Source organism: Galeopterus variegatus, unplaced genomic scaffold, assembly GCF_000696425.1.
Source record: "Galeopterus variegatus unplaced genomic scaffold, G_variegatus-3.0.2 Scaffold1266, whole genome shotgun sequence".
NCBI classification, from domain to species: Eukaryota; Metazoa; Chordata; class Mammalia; order Dermoptera; family Cynocephalidae; genus Galeopterus; species Galeopterus variegatus.
The window spans coordinates 333,615-352,497 of NW_007727377.1; the positions used below are offsets into that span (position 1 = coordinate 333,615).

At 36.6% G+C, this 18,883-nt stretch overlaps 1 protein-coding gene across 1 annotated transcript in view; it reads left to right on the forward strand.

Moving 5' to 3' along the window:
* The window catches only part of LOC103593044 (connector enhancer of kinase suppressor of ras 2-like), a gene marked incomplete at its 3' end in the record, with an annotated part of 120,063 nt that overhangs the window by 36,450 nt on the left and 64,730 nt on the right, over window positions 1–18,883 (forward strand). Inside the window, exon 2 of the mRNA XM_008575959.1 lies at window positions 14,417–14,580. Coding sequence (XP_008574181.1) covers window positions 14,417–14,580 — 164 coding nt within the window. The remainder of the gene's footprint in view (window positions 1–14,416; window positions 14,581–18,883) is intronic.

An 18,883-nucleotide genomic window follows, 5' to 3' on the forward strand; every position in this document is an offset into this window, starting at 1 on the left:
AGCCCCGCCCAGGAACCTGAGGATTGGAGCCAGGATGGGACCCCACTCCCACATCCAGGCACACCACTGATGCCTCGGGGCCCACCTGGGGACCCAGGGCTAGCAGACGGGGACTGGACCACCCCTCCCACAACCAGGCACACTGTGCCAGAACTGTGCAGCCCAACTGGGGACCCAAGGCATGGATCTAGGGACTGGACCTCCCACCCACAACCGGGCACACTGTACCAGCGCCTTGGGGCCCACCCAGGGACCCAAGTCATGCAAACGGGGACAGGATCCCCCTCCCACAATCAGGCACACTGCATGACTGCCTTGAGGCTTGGAGAAGAGGACTGGACCCCCCTACCACAACCAGGCACAACACTCCAGCACCACAGGGCCTGCCTGGGGACCCAAGACATGGATCCAAGGACCAGACCCCCTCTGTCCACAACCAGGCACACTGCACTAGCACCTCGGGGCCCACCCAGAGACCTGAGGTATGGAGCAGGGACCAGATCCCCCTCCCACAACCAGGCACACTGCACCCGTGCCTTGTGGCCCACTGGGGGACCCAAGGCATGGAGAAAATGACTGGACCCCTGTCTCATAACTAGGCAAACTGCACCAGCACCTCGGGGCATGCCCGGGGACCCAAGGTATGTAGCTGGGGACCAGGCATTCCACAACCAGGCACACCGCCAACACCAAGGAGCATGCCAAAAACATTACCTCCATGTGGGTCGCCAACCACAGCCACCACAGTAACCATGGCTGCCACAAAAGTGGCTAGATGCCACAACCACTATACAGATGGTCCACCAGCCACTGGAGTGCACTGATACAAGGAGAGTCACCAGCAGAGATAAAGAAAAGTAGAGGATGTCTCTGTCCACAAAGCCCATTTCAGAGTGACAGAAGAAGCATCTGCTCTATGATAATATTGGGGGACATGATCACACCTCTCAACATTGGACAGATCATCTAGGCAACAAATCAACAGAGTAACCATTCTTTCAGAAGGAGAGAAGAAATCTAGGGTAATTAGAGGGGGGAGGGGGGAGGAAGGTGGGGGGAGATTGGACAAGGGGCATAAAGAATAATTATGATTTGTAACAATATATGTGCTAGTAATATTGATTTGATCAACATATCTCAATGTTGAACCATAAAAATATGTATAATCAATTTTGATTCAATAAAAATTTTTAAAAAGCTTTAATAGAAACTTAAAGTTGACTTTATCGTTGTTGAATGAATCACACTCTTCTTAAATGACTTTTAATCTGTGATGCTATAAACAAAGGGAGGGTGTTTCCTGAGAAGCCACTGACATTAATAAGTAATTGAAGGTTTTGTTGCATTGTTACATATTTTAGTATATTTCTTACTTTCTTTCTTGACATAAAAAGTTCTTATTCACCCTAGGTTCCTTAGAAATTTTTTCCATTTCTGGAAAATACCTCCAATTGAGTAGCCTGCTGTTTAACATTTTCATGAAGAGTGAACTATTACCTTTGGGAAAGAAGCAGTTTGACTCAAATATAAAATTAAAGTAGAATTAATATTAATCTTTCTCTTATACATTAATTTAGAAATGTCCACCAATATTACAGTTTTCACCATGATAATCCATAATGCTTGTTAAAGTTAGTTTTTTTCTTTTTATATTTATAACATTTGCAGCAGTGCAGGAAATACCTCTTAGTTTGTGGCTACTCAAGATGACCCTTGGTAAATTCTTGGTTCCTTTCACAGGTTGGTTTATAGCTGCCTTGAGTATAGATAGGCCTGTGTAGAAGGCAATCCTTCAGGGTCTTTTCATTGAAAAGATTTGGGATTGAATTGAAATAAAAGCTTGCTAAAAGATTGTTTGCACAGCTGCTTTCAGGCAGTGACCAAAGTCTCATAGGATGGAGAGTGAATACACTCTTCTTGGGCCAAACTCAGAAGTTTCTTGGGTAGCACTTTACATAATATAAAGTCATTACATGTGTTGTGTCTTTGCCCTTGCCCTAACCTCCCCAACCTCCACATTCTTATTTTTTCCCCCTTCTTGATTGATTTTCTTTCCCTAGGGGAAGAGCTGTTTACTCTTTATATCTTATGAAGTTTTTTTTTTAATTGTCTTCTCATATGACATTAGTATCTCGTGACCTTAAATTACATTTTATATTAGATAGTTTTTAAATTCTGAGATCTGAGCGATGATGTTCATGTATCTTACTCTTCTTATAAACTCCTGTCTATGAAACTAGAATTTAGAGCAGTAATTTAATTAAGAGAATCATAAGAACATTAAGCTCCATTAACTGTTGGATCACCAACAATATGAATGTAGTATTAAATTATGGCTTGGACTTTGCAAATATCACGTAAAACTTAATTCTTCTATTCCTGGCAAGCAATTGTAATCTGCTAAGAAATGGATGTTATGGAGGTTAATATGTGACTGGAGAAACAATGTTTTCTCTGTGATAAGAGGTGAGTGCAAGATTTTTTAAAATTATGGGTCTATCAAATTGATTCTTTGACACAGTATAAGCCAAGGCTCTGATATTCACCCCCCATCTCCCCATTCTGATTCATGTGCATTTCTGTAGAACTTTTTCCTCTATTCTTTCTGATTTTCAGGTATTTCAGATTCCAACCCAATTGTAGGGATTTGGAGTCTAGAGGGAACCAAGGGAAAGCAGCAATTACTAACATCTTCCAGTTTGATTGTCCTTTCCTCACTGGACATTGATTGCAGTAGAATGCTATCATAACAAAGGAGAATTTTACTGAGCAGAGAGGAATTATAAGAAATATCAGAAGTTTCATATTTTTGGAGCTCTTTGAGAAATGCTGTGTGAAAAGGAACATGAATTTTTATTGTTTGTGGTTTCTTTCCTGTTTTTGAAGAACTTCTGCACTCTTTTATAATTGATGATAACAGTATTGTGAAGGATGAGACTAATTTTTGCTCATTTAGGCTGGTGAATTTCTCCACAGACTTCACTTTTTGTTAAATTAGAACGTTTTCTAAATATCCTTAAAACATGCAATTAGGGATTTATTCAAATAAACATAATTACAATTAGTTTGGAATAGCCTTTTTTCTTTTCACTTAGTTATAATAATTTGTCTAGCTTATAGTATGAGAAATTTTTTCCTTTGTGGCCTATAAATTCTTGCCAAAAATTTGTTGATTCTTGGGTATCATTATAAATATATTTCCTAATTGGGACTGGTAAGCTCAAAAAGGGTATGGTTAGATATTTAGAAACATAAGCTTAATTGTGTCTGTATACTTATACTACCAGTCACCATCATTATTTGTCCTATGTGTTAATGACCTCATCACTTGTTGAAAAAAATCAAGTCTCTTTTTGCCTTTGACAAGTGTTGCCCTAGTAATATTTATTGTTATTTCAGAGCCTATTAGAAATGCAAGATTTTAGGCCTCACCTCAGACCAACTGAATTAGAATCTACACTTTAATCAGATCCACAGATGTTTTGTATGCACATAACATTTGAAAAGCAATGGAAAAGTGACATTGTTTCAATTTATTATTATTAGAATTATTTTGAAGCCTCAAAATAAATCTTATAAATTTTAGGGGAAAAAATAAGGCTTTGAAAACAGCCTATTTTCCTAGGTCAAGTAAAATTTACATCATAGGCTAATAAAAATTATTTGGGTTTTAATTTAATTGTGTGATATTACATATTGATTCTGTTACTCAATTTTATACTTGTTTTGTTTCATGTATCACTGCTTTTTTTTTTAAAGATAACCTATAAGAAATGGCTATGGGATAAATGTAGGATTCTTTTTATCCTGATAATAAATCTTTACTTGTGATAAAAGGCTGAAATTCATAGCTTTATTTTAATTTTCAGTAAAACTAAATGATAGTTTAGTGATTACATGCGGAGTAAATGTTGGCTAAAAATTAAATTGGGCCTAACACTTTAGAACCTGTTTTAAAGGTGATAAAAATTGTAAAACACCAAAGGTTTTTATTTTCTGCTTGACCCTGTGAAATTATTGAATAGTTAATAATGCTGATATACATTTATAGTGAGAAAGTGTGTGTGTGTGTGTGTGTGTGTGTGTGTGTGTGTGTTTAATAGTGGAGGAAGCTCCAAACAGTGGATTTGAAATAATGAAAAAGATTTGTTTTGTATTACAGAAGGATCATAGGAAATGTACTGAGATTAGGTTTAGTAGTGGATGGTGCCCTTTGTTTTTGCAGTTACTTTTATGCTAGAGTTTTCTTTTGCGGAAGTTATTTCAGTCAGAATTAATGAGTTCCATATGGGTGAATTAAAATGATTGGCTGTACCTTCTAAAAGCAGTTTTTACCTCTATATTATCATACTGATTTTCTAGAATCAGCATTTTAAAAGGTGTTTCTACCTTTTACCACTTTTTTTTGTTGATTTTGGTTCCTTATTCAAGAGACTATGGGTATACTTCTAGGTAATGTATGAAATAGGTTCTACTTGTAGGTCTTTTCTGTAACTTCCCTTACTGGGAGGAAAGTAAGGGAGATTGTAGATAGCCACAGAGGAATAAAATGGCCAAAAAAGGGACATGTTTGGAAAAGCTGTATGCTTCAAATCATGTAGCTGAAATAGTCCACTAAGGTGCCAAGCAAGAAGATTAGTCCCTGCCAGAGATGTTCCTTTCTGTGACAAAAAGCAAACTGGCCACAAGTCACTGTTCTACACATGGAAGCCAGAGAGTTTTTCAGAGCACAAGCGTGAACACAACCTTTAGTTCCAGTGGCCTTCTTTTAGTGACTCATACTTTCCATCCTGTTTCCTATCCCTGGGCCTTGACTGTTCCCAGAGTCTAATGCTCTTTCCTCTGTCTTTGCCTAGTTGACTCCAAATCATTTCTAGACCTCAGTTGTTGCCACACTTCTCCCAGACAACCTACCCTTGATCCCTCTGATTTAGTCAAATGCCACTATTATTAGACTCTTGGAGAAACATGCAAGGTACCTTTCCTTACCTATAATTATTTGTCAGGGCTGTTTCTGTGATTTCTTACTTAATGTACTTTTCTCCCATTAAAATATTACCTCCATCAAGGCATGGGCCATGTCTGTTTCTGCTCACATTTTTATCACTACTCCCTAGAATAATGCTTGGTTCATAAATAGGCATTCAATAAATATTTGTTGAATGAATTAATAAAAGTTGGTATTAGGAATTGGAAAAGCAGTGAGGTGGTGGTCCTGATACTAGGGACAGGAAGGAAGGGGTTCCTTGGGGAAATTATATAGAAGTTTGTACTGAGGTGGAAATGTAAGGAATAGGCAGCTATTGACTTACATACCTTGTTTAAATCAAAAAATCAAGAGCGTTAGGGGAGTCTGAGAATGAGATAAGCCAAAATTAGATGTGTCCCCAGAAATAAAATTGGGTCAAGTTTTTCCCTTTTCAATGGCATAGCTCAAGGATTGTTTCCACCACCACCTTCTCCCCCATCCCACTTGGGAGGCAGTCCCCTCCTGCCCATGGGCATGTCCTCTGGAGATGGTAATCTTTCCCACCACCCTGACAAAGATAACTGATTATTTGTGAAACTATTTCTTCAAAATTCATCTGGATGGCATATGAATACAAAATTATATTTTTCCTCTTGGTATGTCCAGTGTACAATTTTGGCATGTCTTCACAGTCCTTATGGTTTAGACATTAAATGAAAATATTAAAAAAGATGATAACTATACAAGTCTCATCATGATTAGACACATTATTTTTTCATGATGAATTAGCATCCAATGATCATATTGATGAGTTCCATGTAAAATATACTGAATTCAGCAAATCATTGCCGTTGATGGTTTTTTTTGTATTTAATAAACAGAACTGTGTTTCTATTAGAGAAGTTTGATTACATGTAGACATAGCATTTGTAATCAGATATAAAATAGCAGATTACAGCTGTGGCTTTCATATATGCCTATACTTCCCCAAATGCTTGTCTAATTAAAATTTGAAAATAGCAAATTTATGCTATGTAAGATCAATCTGTTGGTTAATATGTGCTTTTTTTATTATGATAATATATGCATAGCATAAAATTTTCCATTTTAACCATTAATTTTTAAAATTTTAAAATACAAATAACATGAAATACTGTTTTAAGCATTTTAAGTGTACAGTTCAGTAGCAAGTATATTCACATTTTTGTGCTGTCACAACTATCCATTCACAGATTTCTTTTCATCTTGCAAAACTGAAACTCTATACCCATTAACCAATAACTCCCTGTTCTCCCTGGCAACCCCCATCCTACTTTCTATCTCTATGAATTTGACTACTCTAGATACCTCATATAGGTGGAATCATGAAGTATTTGTCCTTTTGTGAATAGCTTATTTCATTTAGCATAATGTCTTCAAGGTTCATACATGTTGCAGCACGTATCAGTTCTTCCTTTTTAAGGCTGAGTAAAAAAGCTTGTGTGAATATACCACATTTTGTTTATCCATGCATACATAAATGGACACTTTGGTTGCTTCTGCCTTTTGCCTGTTGTGAATAATCCTGCTATGAACATGGGTGTACAAATATCTCTTCAAGTTTCTGCTTTTAATTGGTTTCAGTACATAGCCAGAAGTGCAGAAGTGGAATTGTTCGATCCTATGGTAATTCTTTTTTTTTTTTTTTAATAGGAATCCCCAAACCATTTTCCACTGTGGCTGCATCATTTTACATTCTCACAAGCAATACATAAGGGTTTCAGTTTCTCCACATTCTCGCCAACCTTGTATGTTTCTTTGTTTTGATAGTAGCTATTCTAATGGGTATGAGGTACAGGTTGAATATCCCTTATCTGAAATTCTTGGGACCAGAAGTATATCAGATATGGGATTTTTTTCCAATTTTGGAATATTTACAGATACTTAAGCTGTTGAACATCCCTAATCTGGAAATCCAGAATTTGAAATACTCCTCTGAGCATCATGTTGGCACTGAAAACTTTCAAATTTTGGAGCATTTCAGATTTTGGATTTTTGGATTAGGGATGTTCAACCTGTAATATCTCACTGTGGTTTTGATTTGCATTTCTCTAATGATTAGTAATGTTGAGCAATTTTTCATGTGCCATCCATATATAATTGGTCCTTTGTATCCATGCGTTCTGCATCTGTGGATTCAACTAACCATGAGATGAAAATATTCAGGAGAAAAATTTGTGGCCATAGTGAACATGTACAGACTTTTTTCTCCTTGTCATTATTCCCTAAACAATACAGTATGACAACTATTTACACAGTGTTTACATTGTACTATGGATTATAAGTAATTAGAGATGATTTAAAGTATATGGGGGAATGTGCATAAGTTATATGCAAACATTGTGACATTTTATATCAGGGACTTGACATATTTTGACATATCTTGACGTATTTTGGTATCCCGGGGAGTTCCTGGAACCATTCTCCCACTGATTCTGAGGGAAGACTATATATTCTTTGGAGAAATGTCTAATTAAGTCCCGTGCCCATTTTTTAATTGAGTGGATTGTTGTTGAGTTGTAGAAGTTCTTTATATATTCTGGATATTAATCCTTTATCAGATCTATGATTTTCCCCATGCCATGGGTGACCTTTTGCACTGTTTATAGCATCCTCTGGTGAACAAAAGTTTTAAATTTTGATGAAGCCCAGCTTATCTGGCTTTTTTCTTTTGTTGCCTGTGACTCGTACTTTTTTAAAAATCAAAACCTGTAAATATGCTTTTCAAGATAAAGAAGTATGGCAATAAGAGTATTTTATTTGAAATTGTCATTGTTTAAAATGAACATATAGTATGTATCCCCAAAGCATTTTAGGCACCTGTTGACCAACTTGTAATTTTCAAAAGATGATTCAAATAGAGTTGGCCTTTTCATTTGTTACCATTATAAAAGAGAAAGTCTACCAGCTATTTTCTCCATGGAATTATAAGCTCTATTGATAGATTGTAACATCTTTAAAGCCAGTAAATATAAATATTTCTAGGTCTCTATGATAGCCAGTTATTATTTGGTGTTCAATACAATATAATGTTTTAAAATTATATTTTTCAGGGTTGCTGTAAGAAGTAATCCAATGGGAACTTGTAGTTGTGTTCATTGAAAGGGTTTATTGAAAGGGATGTTCATTATATTACACAAGGATTTCTTTCCATGAGAAATCCTTTTCTCTGACTTTAGTGTTAAGAGTGGATAGGCTTTTCTGAGAAACTGGCTTGTTTTTTTCTAATGAATGTTTTAGGCTATATCCGGTTCTATTTCCTTCTTCCTGTTCACTGTTAGGTGGTTTACAGCCAATGTTCTAGCCCCTCCCATACTTTAGCAAGTCTACTATTCTTCATTGGTATGAATTTTTTGTGTTATCATTATTCTGGCTCCCATTTTATGACTAACCATATTTTCCCTTAACCATATTTTTCTCATCCACTTCTAATTTTCATTACCCTGCTCATTTATGCGTGTGTGAAAAACAAACTTATAATGCCTTTTGAGAAAAAGTGTAATTTAAATAAGTGCATTTTAAACAATGTCCTTAAATTTTTACATGGAAAATTAAAAATGTTTTTGGCATATTAACTTTTGGTTCAGATGATCAGTCTAGAGGTTTGGAAACAATCCCCACTCCTTCTAATTCAGTGTAGACTTTAAAAGCAGGGATTTGTAGTAGAATGGACTTGAGTTTAGACCTTGCCTTGCCCTTTATAAACTGTGGGATCCTCGGAATGGTCCCTGAATTTAAATTTTCTTATCTGCAAAATCAAGATAGTGAAATGCAATTAATAAGATTGTTCTAAGGATTAAATGAGAAAATATTTATGAAGTGCTTGGTGCACAATAAGTACAAAAAATATTAACCATATTTTACTTTTAATAGTTTACAAATCAAGTGACACATTCATTTTTAATGGGAAGCCACTTCTCAATGTCTTAATCCTCTAAAGAATAATTTTTATTAACTGTACAATCCATTTTTATTTATTTTTTATTTTTATTTTTTAATTGAAGCATACTTGATTATACATATTTTGGGGGTACAGCGTTGACTATGACCTGTGTACAATATGTGTTGATCAAATCAATATTATTAGCATATTCATTATTACAAATTGTAACTATTTTTTATGCCCGTTACCCAGTCTCTCCCCAGTCCCCTTGTTCCTCCCCCCAGTCCCACCTCTAGTAACCACAGATTTATTCTCTCCTTCTGAAAGATCAATGTATCATCGTGGGCTTTTCCTTCCTTATTCCCTCTCTCGCTTCCTTCCCTCCCTCCATCTTATGAGTGAGGACATGCAGAATTTCTCTTTCCGTGTGTGGTTTGTTTCACTTAACATAATTTTCTCCAGGCTCATCCATATTGCTGCAAATGGCAGAATTTCATTCTTTATTATGGCTGAGTAGTATTCCGTTGCGTATGTACACCACAATTTCCTTAACCAGTCATCCGTCAATGGACATTTAGGTTGGTTCCAACTCTTGGCTATTGTGAATAGAACTGTGATGAATATGGAAGTGCAGGTATTCCTTTGCCATGGTGATTTCCATTCCTTTGGGTATATGTCCAGAAGTGGAATTGCTGGATCTTATGGTAGTTCTATCTGTAGTTGTTTCAAAAATCTCCATACTGTTTTCCATAAAGGCTGTACTATTTTACAGTCCCAGCAACAGTGGAGCAGGGTTCCCTTTTCTCCACATCCTTGCCAGCATTTGTTATTCTCAATCTTTTTAATACTGGCCAGTCTAATTGGGGTGAGATGATATCTCAGTGTGGTTTTGATTTGCATTTCCCTGATGATTAGTGATGTTGAGCATTTTTTCATGTACCCATTAGCCATTTGTATGTCTTGCTTCAAAAAATGTCTGTTCAGCTCCTTTGCCCATTTTTTAACTGGATTATTTGTTTGAGTTTCTTATATATTCTGGATACTAATCCTTTGTTCGATGTATAGTTTGCAAATATTTTCTCCCATTCCGTAGGCTATTTCCACTCATTTGATTGTTTCCTTCACTGTGCAAAAGCTTTTTAGTTTGATATAATCCCATTTGTTTATTTTTTCTTTTGTTGCTTGTGCTTTTGAGGTCTTATTCATAAAGTCTTTGCCCAGTCCTACTTACTGAAGTGTTTCCCCTATGTTTTCTTGTAGTAGATTTATGGTTTGGGGTCTTATACTTAAGTCTTTAATCCATTTTGAGTTGATTTTCATATATGGCAAGAGGTACAGGTCTAGTTTTATTCATTTTTCTGCATATAGATGACCAATTTTCCCAGCACCATTTACTGAAGAGGCATTCTTTTCCGCAATGTATGTTCTTGTTGCCTTTGTCAAAAATCAGTTGGCTATAAGTATATGGGTTGATTTCTGGATTTTCTATTCTGTTCCATTGGTCCAACTAAAAATAAATGGAAGGTATTACTATTATGTAGCATCAACTCTTCCATTTGGAAATAATAGTAAGCTATTGAAAGCTTAAGCTTTTCTGAAATAAATTAGGACAGCATAAATGAGAACAGGCCCAGAAGAAAATTGTCCTTTTTTCTATTTTATTTGGTTTTCTTGAGAAACCTTGTGAAGACAGTCATGTGCTACTTGTTTATAGGAGCAACTGCTTGCTTATAGGAGGGTGACTGTGAAGGATGGCGTTGAAGAACATAAGAAGAGTTTCTCAGGTCAGCATGTATTGTATTGGTTTCAGTGATATCTAAAAATTGTTTTCAATGTTTCCTATTTTATTCATTCGAATGCACCTTCAGATTGAATGCCAGCTGAGTGAGTACTCGACACTGTATCCAGTTCATCAGAGTTTGCTAGCATGGAATTTAGTCCTTGGTAGTTTCATGGAATTTTTTTCACGTAGGTCTGGAAGAGTGTGATTTTATTAGCCACTGTCTTATGCTATCTTTTCTTCACTTTAAGAACTGTATGTTTCTCTCTATCTCTATCTACCCCTTTCTTTTTGCAAGAGTATAAATCCATTTAATTGTTGAGATCTGTGTTTTCAGTCTTGAGATGGCCTGATGTAGTCAAAACATGTTGGACTTTGAATCTTCTGGAACTAGGTTTTAATCATTGTTTTGACAGTCAGTTGCTTACTGTGTACACTTAGGGAGTTGCCTAATTTCCCAGAGCTTTAGTATCTTTATCTCTAAAATTGATATAACAGTAGTCCCTTTGACCTTACTTGACACCTCCCTAGCTGTTCTCTATCATCACCAATATAATCTCCTAAAGGAATATTCTACATTCAGTGCCACCACTTCCTCTTTTCCCAGTCACTCCTCAACCCCATACTCTGGCTTCTATTTTCTTTATTCTAATACTGTTCTGGCTAAAATCACTGATAATCTCTTAATTGTCAAATGGAGTGTTTTTAGTTGTTATCTTACTGGGATGCTGTGATGTATTAAGCATTTGTCTGTCATGTCTACCTTATTACCTTGGTCCTCTCTGATCCATTTTTGTTAATTCTTACATGCTCCTTTCTCTAGCCATCTCTCTCAAGTGCTATGGCCCACTCTACCTTTCATCCTGCAAACTCTTCCTAGAAGATCCCATCTACATATTTTTTTTTTTTGGTTTGGTCATTTATTCCTTAAATAATAATCACATGTATTAATAGAGTGTAAGGAGTTTGGAAAATACTAACATGAGTACATCATGATCACAAATCAGACCAGTAGTCTGAAGGGTAGACTATTGGTCTGATCTGTGATCAGTGCAAGGCAGCACACAATTTAAACATTGCTTATATATGAATTAGAATATATTATAAATTTTCCCTTATTGATTTATTTTATTAATAAAGATAGCTTTTACCTTAGTAAGATTAGTTTGCATAGTTGAGAATAAATGACAACATGGAGAGGCAGCAAAGAACTTCCTAGTTACAATTATTTTTGAAAATGGTATGGAGGTTCCTCAAACAGTTGCAGATAGATCTACCATATGACCCAGCTATCCGACTGCTGGGAATATATCCAAAGGAATGGAAATCATCAAGTCGAAGGTATACCTGTTCCCCAATGTTCATTGCAGCACTCTTCACAATAGCCAAGAGCTGGAATCAGCCCAAATGTCCATCATCGGATGAGTGGATACGGAAAATGTGGTATATCTACACAATGGAATACTACTCAGCTATAAAAACGAATGAAATACTACCATTTGCAACAACATGGATGGACCTTGAAAGAATAATATTAAGTGAAACGAGTCAGGCAGAGAAAAAGAAATACCACATGTTCTCACTTATTGGTGGGAGCTAAAAAAATAAACAAATTAAAAAAACGGGGGGGGGGGGGAAGATATAACAACCACAATTTTTTTGAAGTTCTTACAACAAGCAAATGGAAAGGACATGCTTGGGGGGGATGGGAGAGAGGGAGGAGGGCGGGAGGTGTCGGTGAAGGGCCATAATAATCATATACATTGTATATTGACAAAATAAAAATAATAAAAAATAAATAAGGGGAAAATAAGCATATGATAAAATTTTTACTGTCATCACTACTTCCCTTAATACATCAAACTATAATGATCCTTTTTGTACCTATCTTTGTGTCTAAGTAGTGCTTTGCTTGGGGCCTGTGTCTTATTTATTCTTCTGTCTCCAGTATTCAGGCAGTGTCTAACATGTAGTTCCCTCATCTTTTCCCATGTTCCTAATCTCAGAGTTTTCCCTTTAAAATAAAAATCCTGTATAGCTCCGTGATGCTGTAATTAGGACCAACTGTATTCAGGTATTTAGCACATTTTGTAATGGTACCAATTTACATATTTATTTGCTTTAAAAATATCTCACTGAAACTTCACACAAATCCATAGGTTATCTTAAAGTTATTAGGCAGGAAGTCCCTGAACTTCTTACACTCTATAAATCTACCTGCATCAGCACCTATCTTCTCCTTCTCTCCTTTTTCAATAGAGGTATAAGGTTCTTATCCACATTAAATATCTTCAAGTTTCTAATATCATAAAGAAAAACGAACTCTTTCAGTGCCATATTCTCTAGGTATCCTCTTATTTCTCTCTTCTCTTGTATAGATGACCGCTTTGAAGACTTCTAAACTCATTCAGTGCTGGCTTATTGCCATCACTGTGAGAACATCTGTTATGAATGTTACTGGTGACCCTCATGTTGCTATATACAGTGAGAACATTTCAGCCCTCATTGATATACATATACCAGTGGAGAATGAGAGAAAAAGAAAATAATAGGGAGAGGCCTCAAGTTATCTCAAGTTGCTTTAAGGAAGTTTGAGAATATAATGAGGACATGTATAGTCTGGTACTAGACCCTATCTGGAACCAGGCTGCTTTTAACACTGACTCTTTTCCTTGCTCAATGGCTACATAATCTCTGTTATGGGACTTTGCTTCCTTTTGCTCATCTGTTCTAACCCTATTTCTCTTTTCTCTACTTGCTTATAATTTATTTTCTCTCATAATTTCAGCTGGAATTTAGCCCATTATGGCCTCTTGTCTCCCTCCTTGATATAATCAAGACCTCTTAATTTCTGCCAATTGCCTCATTTTGTTGATATTCCTTACTTAAAATTGTAGAGAGTTAATCTTTTTAGTTCAGTTCATCATTTGTTTCAGGCCATTTCATAGGTAATGAAAGCGGACTTAATCTATAGACTGGTCAATCACTTATGAATTGCCTTGGGTAATCTTGGAAAAGACAGTTTCAAGAGTGTATAATCCAGTGTGTATTTCTACTTTTGGATTTGGGTAAAGTCCAAATGATGCTGGATTAAGGAGTATATTGCAGGTGGCGAAGCAAAGGTAAGGAGCCTGTGTCCGAAGAGGATGACATATTAATAAGGAACACAGAATCAAGGAAACCAAAGAAAGCTGTGGGGATTTTGTTGTTGTTTAGTTTTTTAAGATGGTAGAGGTTTGAACATAGGAGTCAGTGAATAAAGAGTGAAACTAAAAGGACATTTAACTTTTAAATTATTGAAGTAGTGTTAAGGTGGCAGAAGATGGGATTCACAGTACAGGAAGATAGATTAGCCTTGCATAGGAAGAAGGATATCTCTCCCTCTGAAATAGGGTTAAGAAAGAAAGGAAAAGTGTGATGCAGATAAATTTGAATGTAGGGGAACCTGCCTGTTAGCTTACTTCATGAAATAGGCTGCAAGGAGAACTGCTGAGAATAGAGGTAAACGTTTCCAGTAATTGCTGAGGAAAACTCAAATAGGTACCTAACAACTAGGAATATGATGAAGTGATTTTTTTTCACTGTAGCCCATATATAGGTTGAGGAAAAGAGGATGATTGGACTAGTCCAGAGTTAAAATGGACTTAACTTGTGACGTGGTAGGAGTTTATGCTTGCTTTTTCCCTTTCTATTTGTTTGGTTCAATCATTTTTTCATTCTGGTCTTTCATACTTTTGTTTTGTAGGTCTTGATGACTGTTTGCAGCAATATATTAAGAACTTTGAGAGGGAGAAGATCAGTGGGGACCAGCTGCTTCGTATTACACATCAAGAGCTAGAAGATCTGGGGGTCAGTCGCATTGGTCATCAGGAACTGATCTTGGAAGCAGTTGATCTTCTGTGTGCACTGGTAAGGACATAAAACTGGTGGGAAGAGAAACGTTTTTTTTTTTTCAGTTCCTCTCCTCCTTTTCCTTCTCTGCTTTTAATAATTTAAATATGAGCAGGGGGAATAAATCCCCCTAATTATCAATCATCTGGATATGTTATTTTCCTCCTTTCTTGAATTTGTTATATTAGTTCCAAAGGACAAATTAAAGAGGCTTATAACTCAACTGGTGACATTACAGTTAGCTACTTGCAAAACATAAGTTAGAGCTCACTAAGGAAGTTTTCACAGCAACATTTGAGGTATATAATTATATACAATCAGTTATAAAGTCCATTCCCTTCTAAAAGTTTTGACTTAGTATCACAAATACTAAATAATCCTACTTTAGAAAAATCATCCTTGTTCCAGTCAAGATGGTAGAGTAGTTGGTTCCTGGTGTCGCTCTCTCCCACAGAGCGACCAATTTGCAGCTATTGAGGATCAGCAACAGAGGACCCGAGATCTGTGCTGGAGCGGACAGGAGCCACCCACCATGGGACCCCAGTTCAAGTTGCTCCCCATCCCCTAGAGAGACTTTAGAGCTTCTAGGCCCACATGCCCCAAGCCTGCGGGGCTGGAGAAGGCAGGCGGGGCGGGGCTTATGGCCCAGGTTGGTCCCACCACTGGAAGAGACCTAACAGCCTCGGGGCTCCCACACCCTGAGCCAGCTGAGCCAGAGAAGGCAGGCAGGGTGGGACTTCTGGCCCAGGCTGGTCGCCATATCCGAGAGTGACTTAACAGGCTCTGAGCCCCCTCACCCTGAGCCAGACAAGCCAGAGAAGGCAGGCAGGGTAGGACTTCCAGCCCAGGCTGGTCCTAACCTCTGGGAATGACTTAAGAGGCTCGGAGTCCCCAAACCCTGAGCCAGCTCAGCTGGAGAAGGCAGGCAGGATGGGACTTCCAGCCTAGGCTAGCTTCTGCTGCCCAGAAGTGGCAGTCCCTTTAGGATCCAACCCAGACATCAGGGTGAAATGAGTGGATTGTGATACCCCCAATCACAATGACAAAACTCTAGAGGAAAGATACCAGAAATATGAAAAATCAAGAATGTACATCACCACCAAAGGAAATTAATAACTCAAGCACTAGATCCTATAGAACAAGGAAGTCTTTGAAATGACAGACAAGGAATTTAGAGTAACTATTCAAAGGAAACTAAATGAGATACAAGAAAACTTAGTTAGACAACACAATGAAATGAGAAAAAGTATAATGGATCTGAAAGAAGAAATGTACAAAGAAATCAATGTCATGAAAAAGAATGTAGCTGAGCTTGTGGAGCTGAAGGATCATTCAACGAAATGTAAAACACAACAGAGAGTTTAACCAGCAGACTTGAACAAGCAGAAGAGAGAATTTCTGACCTTGTAAACAGGCTGTTTGAATTAACGCAGGCAGACCAGAAAAATGAAAAAAGAATCAAAAAAATTGAAGAAAATCTAACAGAGACAACTAACAACCTTAAGCACTCAAATCTCTGAATTATGGGTATTCCAGAAGAGGAGGAAAAAGGAAATGGCATTGAAAACATATTCAATGAAATAATAGCAAAAACTTCCCAGATATAGGGAAAGTCACAGATCTACAGATTCAGGAAGCCCAAAGATCACCCAACTCTTTCAACCCAAAAAGTCCTCTCCAAGACATGTGATAACCAAATTGACAAAACTCAAAGACAAAGGGAGAATCTTAAAAGTTGCAAGAGAGAAGCGGCAAGTCACATATAAGGGAAACACAGTCAGAATAACATCAGACTTTTCATCAGACACCCTAAAAGCCAGAAAAGAATTGGATGATATAATCAAAACACTAAATGGAAAATATTGCCAGCCAAGGATACTTTATCCCCAGCAAGGCTATCCTTCTGAAATGGAGGACAAATAGTATATTTCTTAGACAAACAAAAACTTTGGGAGTTCACTACCACACGACCAGCCCTACAAGAAATTCTCAAGGAAGTACTGGGTTTAATACCACACAACCATCACTAGCATGAATATGCAAGAAAGAACAATACCTACCAGCAAAACAAAAGTGCTAACAAAAGAAAAAAAAGTAGTTTAGCTATCACCCCAAGAAACCAACAGATACAGAAGACAAACAGAAAATTAGAAAAAAGGAACAAAAGATATTCAAGACATCTAAACAAAAATTGGTAAAATGCTAGGAATAAACCAGCACCTTTCAATAATAACTCTAAAGGTAAAGGGATTAAATTCCCCATTCAAAAGACACAGACTGACAGACTGGATTAAAAAGATGGACCCAACCATATGCTGTCTTCAGGAGACTTACTGGACCTGTAAAGACACACATAGACTAAGAGTGAAAGGATGGAAAAAGATATATCATGCAAACAGAAATGAAAAACGAGCTGGAGTAGCTATTATTATATCAGATAAAATAGACTTTAAAGCAAAAACCATAAAGAGATAAAGAAGGCCACTATATAATGATAAAGGGATCTATCAATCAAGAAGAGATAACAATCTTAAATATATACACACCTAATGTTGGAGCAGCCACATTTACAAAGCAAACACTATTAGATATAAAGAAAGAGACAGACACTAACACCATAATAGCAGGGGACCTGAACACCCAACTCTCATCATTGGACAGATCATCTAGGCAAAAATCAACAGAGAAACACAAGCTCTAAATGATACTTTAGAACAATTGGATTTGGCAGATATCTATAGAACATTCCATCCAACAACCTCAGAATATTTATTCTTCCCATCAGCACATGGAACATTCTCCAGGATAGACCACATGTTAGGTCACAAAGCAAGTCTTAACAAATTCAAAAAAATTGGAATAATTCCATGTATTTTTTCTAATCATAAAATTAGAAATCAATAATAAACAAAACTCTGAAACTATACAAACATATGGAAATTAAACTACATTCTATTTAATGACATGTGGGTCTAAGAATAAATTAAACAGGAAATCAAAAAATTTCTTGAAACTAATGAAAATAATGACACATCATACCAAAACCTGTGGGATACTGCAAAAGCAGTTTTAAGGGGGAAATTTATTGCATTAAATGCTTACTTCAGAAGAATGGGAAGATGGCAAATAAATAACCTAAAACTTCACCATAAAGATCTGGAAAACCAAGAACAATCCAAACCAAAAGTTAGTATATGGAAAGAAATAATTAAGATCAGAGCAGACCTAAATTAAATAGAAACACCATAAACAATACAAAAGATCAATGAAACAAAAAGTTGGTTATGTGAAAAGATAAAGTCAACAAACCTTTAGCAACATTAACTAAGAGAAGAAGAGAAAAGACCCAAATAACAAAAATGAAAAATGTGATATTACAACTGACACCTCAGAAATAAAAGGAATCATTAGAGACTACTATAAACATCTATGTGCCAACAAATTTGAAAATCTGGAGGAAATGGATAAATTTCTGGACACACACAAACTACCAAAACTGAGCCAAGAAGATATAGAATATCTGAACAGACCAATAACAATAAAAGAGATTGAAGCTGTTATCAGAAGGCTCCCAACAAAGCCCAAGACCAGACAGGTTCACTGCAGAGTGAACTGCATAGGAACTGATACCAATTCTCTACAAACTGTTCCAAAAGACTGAAACACAGGCCATTCTGCCAAACTCATTCTGTGATGCAAACATCACCCTGATACCAAAACCAGACAAAGATGCATCCAAAATAGAAAACTACAGACCAATATCCTTGAATATTGATCCAAAAATCCTCAGTAAAATACTAGCTAACAGAATACAGCAGCACATACAGAAAATTATACACCATGATCAAGTGGGATTCATCCCAGGGATGCAAGGTTGGTTCAACATACGCAAATCAATAAATGTGATACACCATGTTAATAAAAGCAAAGACAAAAACCATCATGTCTACTGACGCTGAAAAAGCATTTGACAAAATTCAACATCGTTTCATGATAAAGACTATCTACAAGTTAGGCATAGATGGAATGTATCTCAACATAATTAAAGCCATATATGATAAGTACACTACCAATATCGTCCTGAACAGGAACTAGACAAGGATGCCCATTCTCACCCCTCCTATTCAACATAGTGTTGGACGTACTAGCCAGAGCAATCAGAGAAGAGAAGGAAATAAAGGGCATACAGATTGGAAAGGATGAAGTCAAGCTGTTCTTTTTTTGCAGATGATATGATCTTATATGTTGAACAGCCTAAAGCTTCTAAAAAAAATTCTAGAGTTGATAAATGATTTCAGCAACGTTGCAGGATACAAAATCA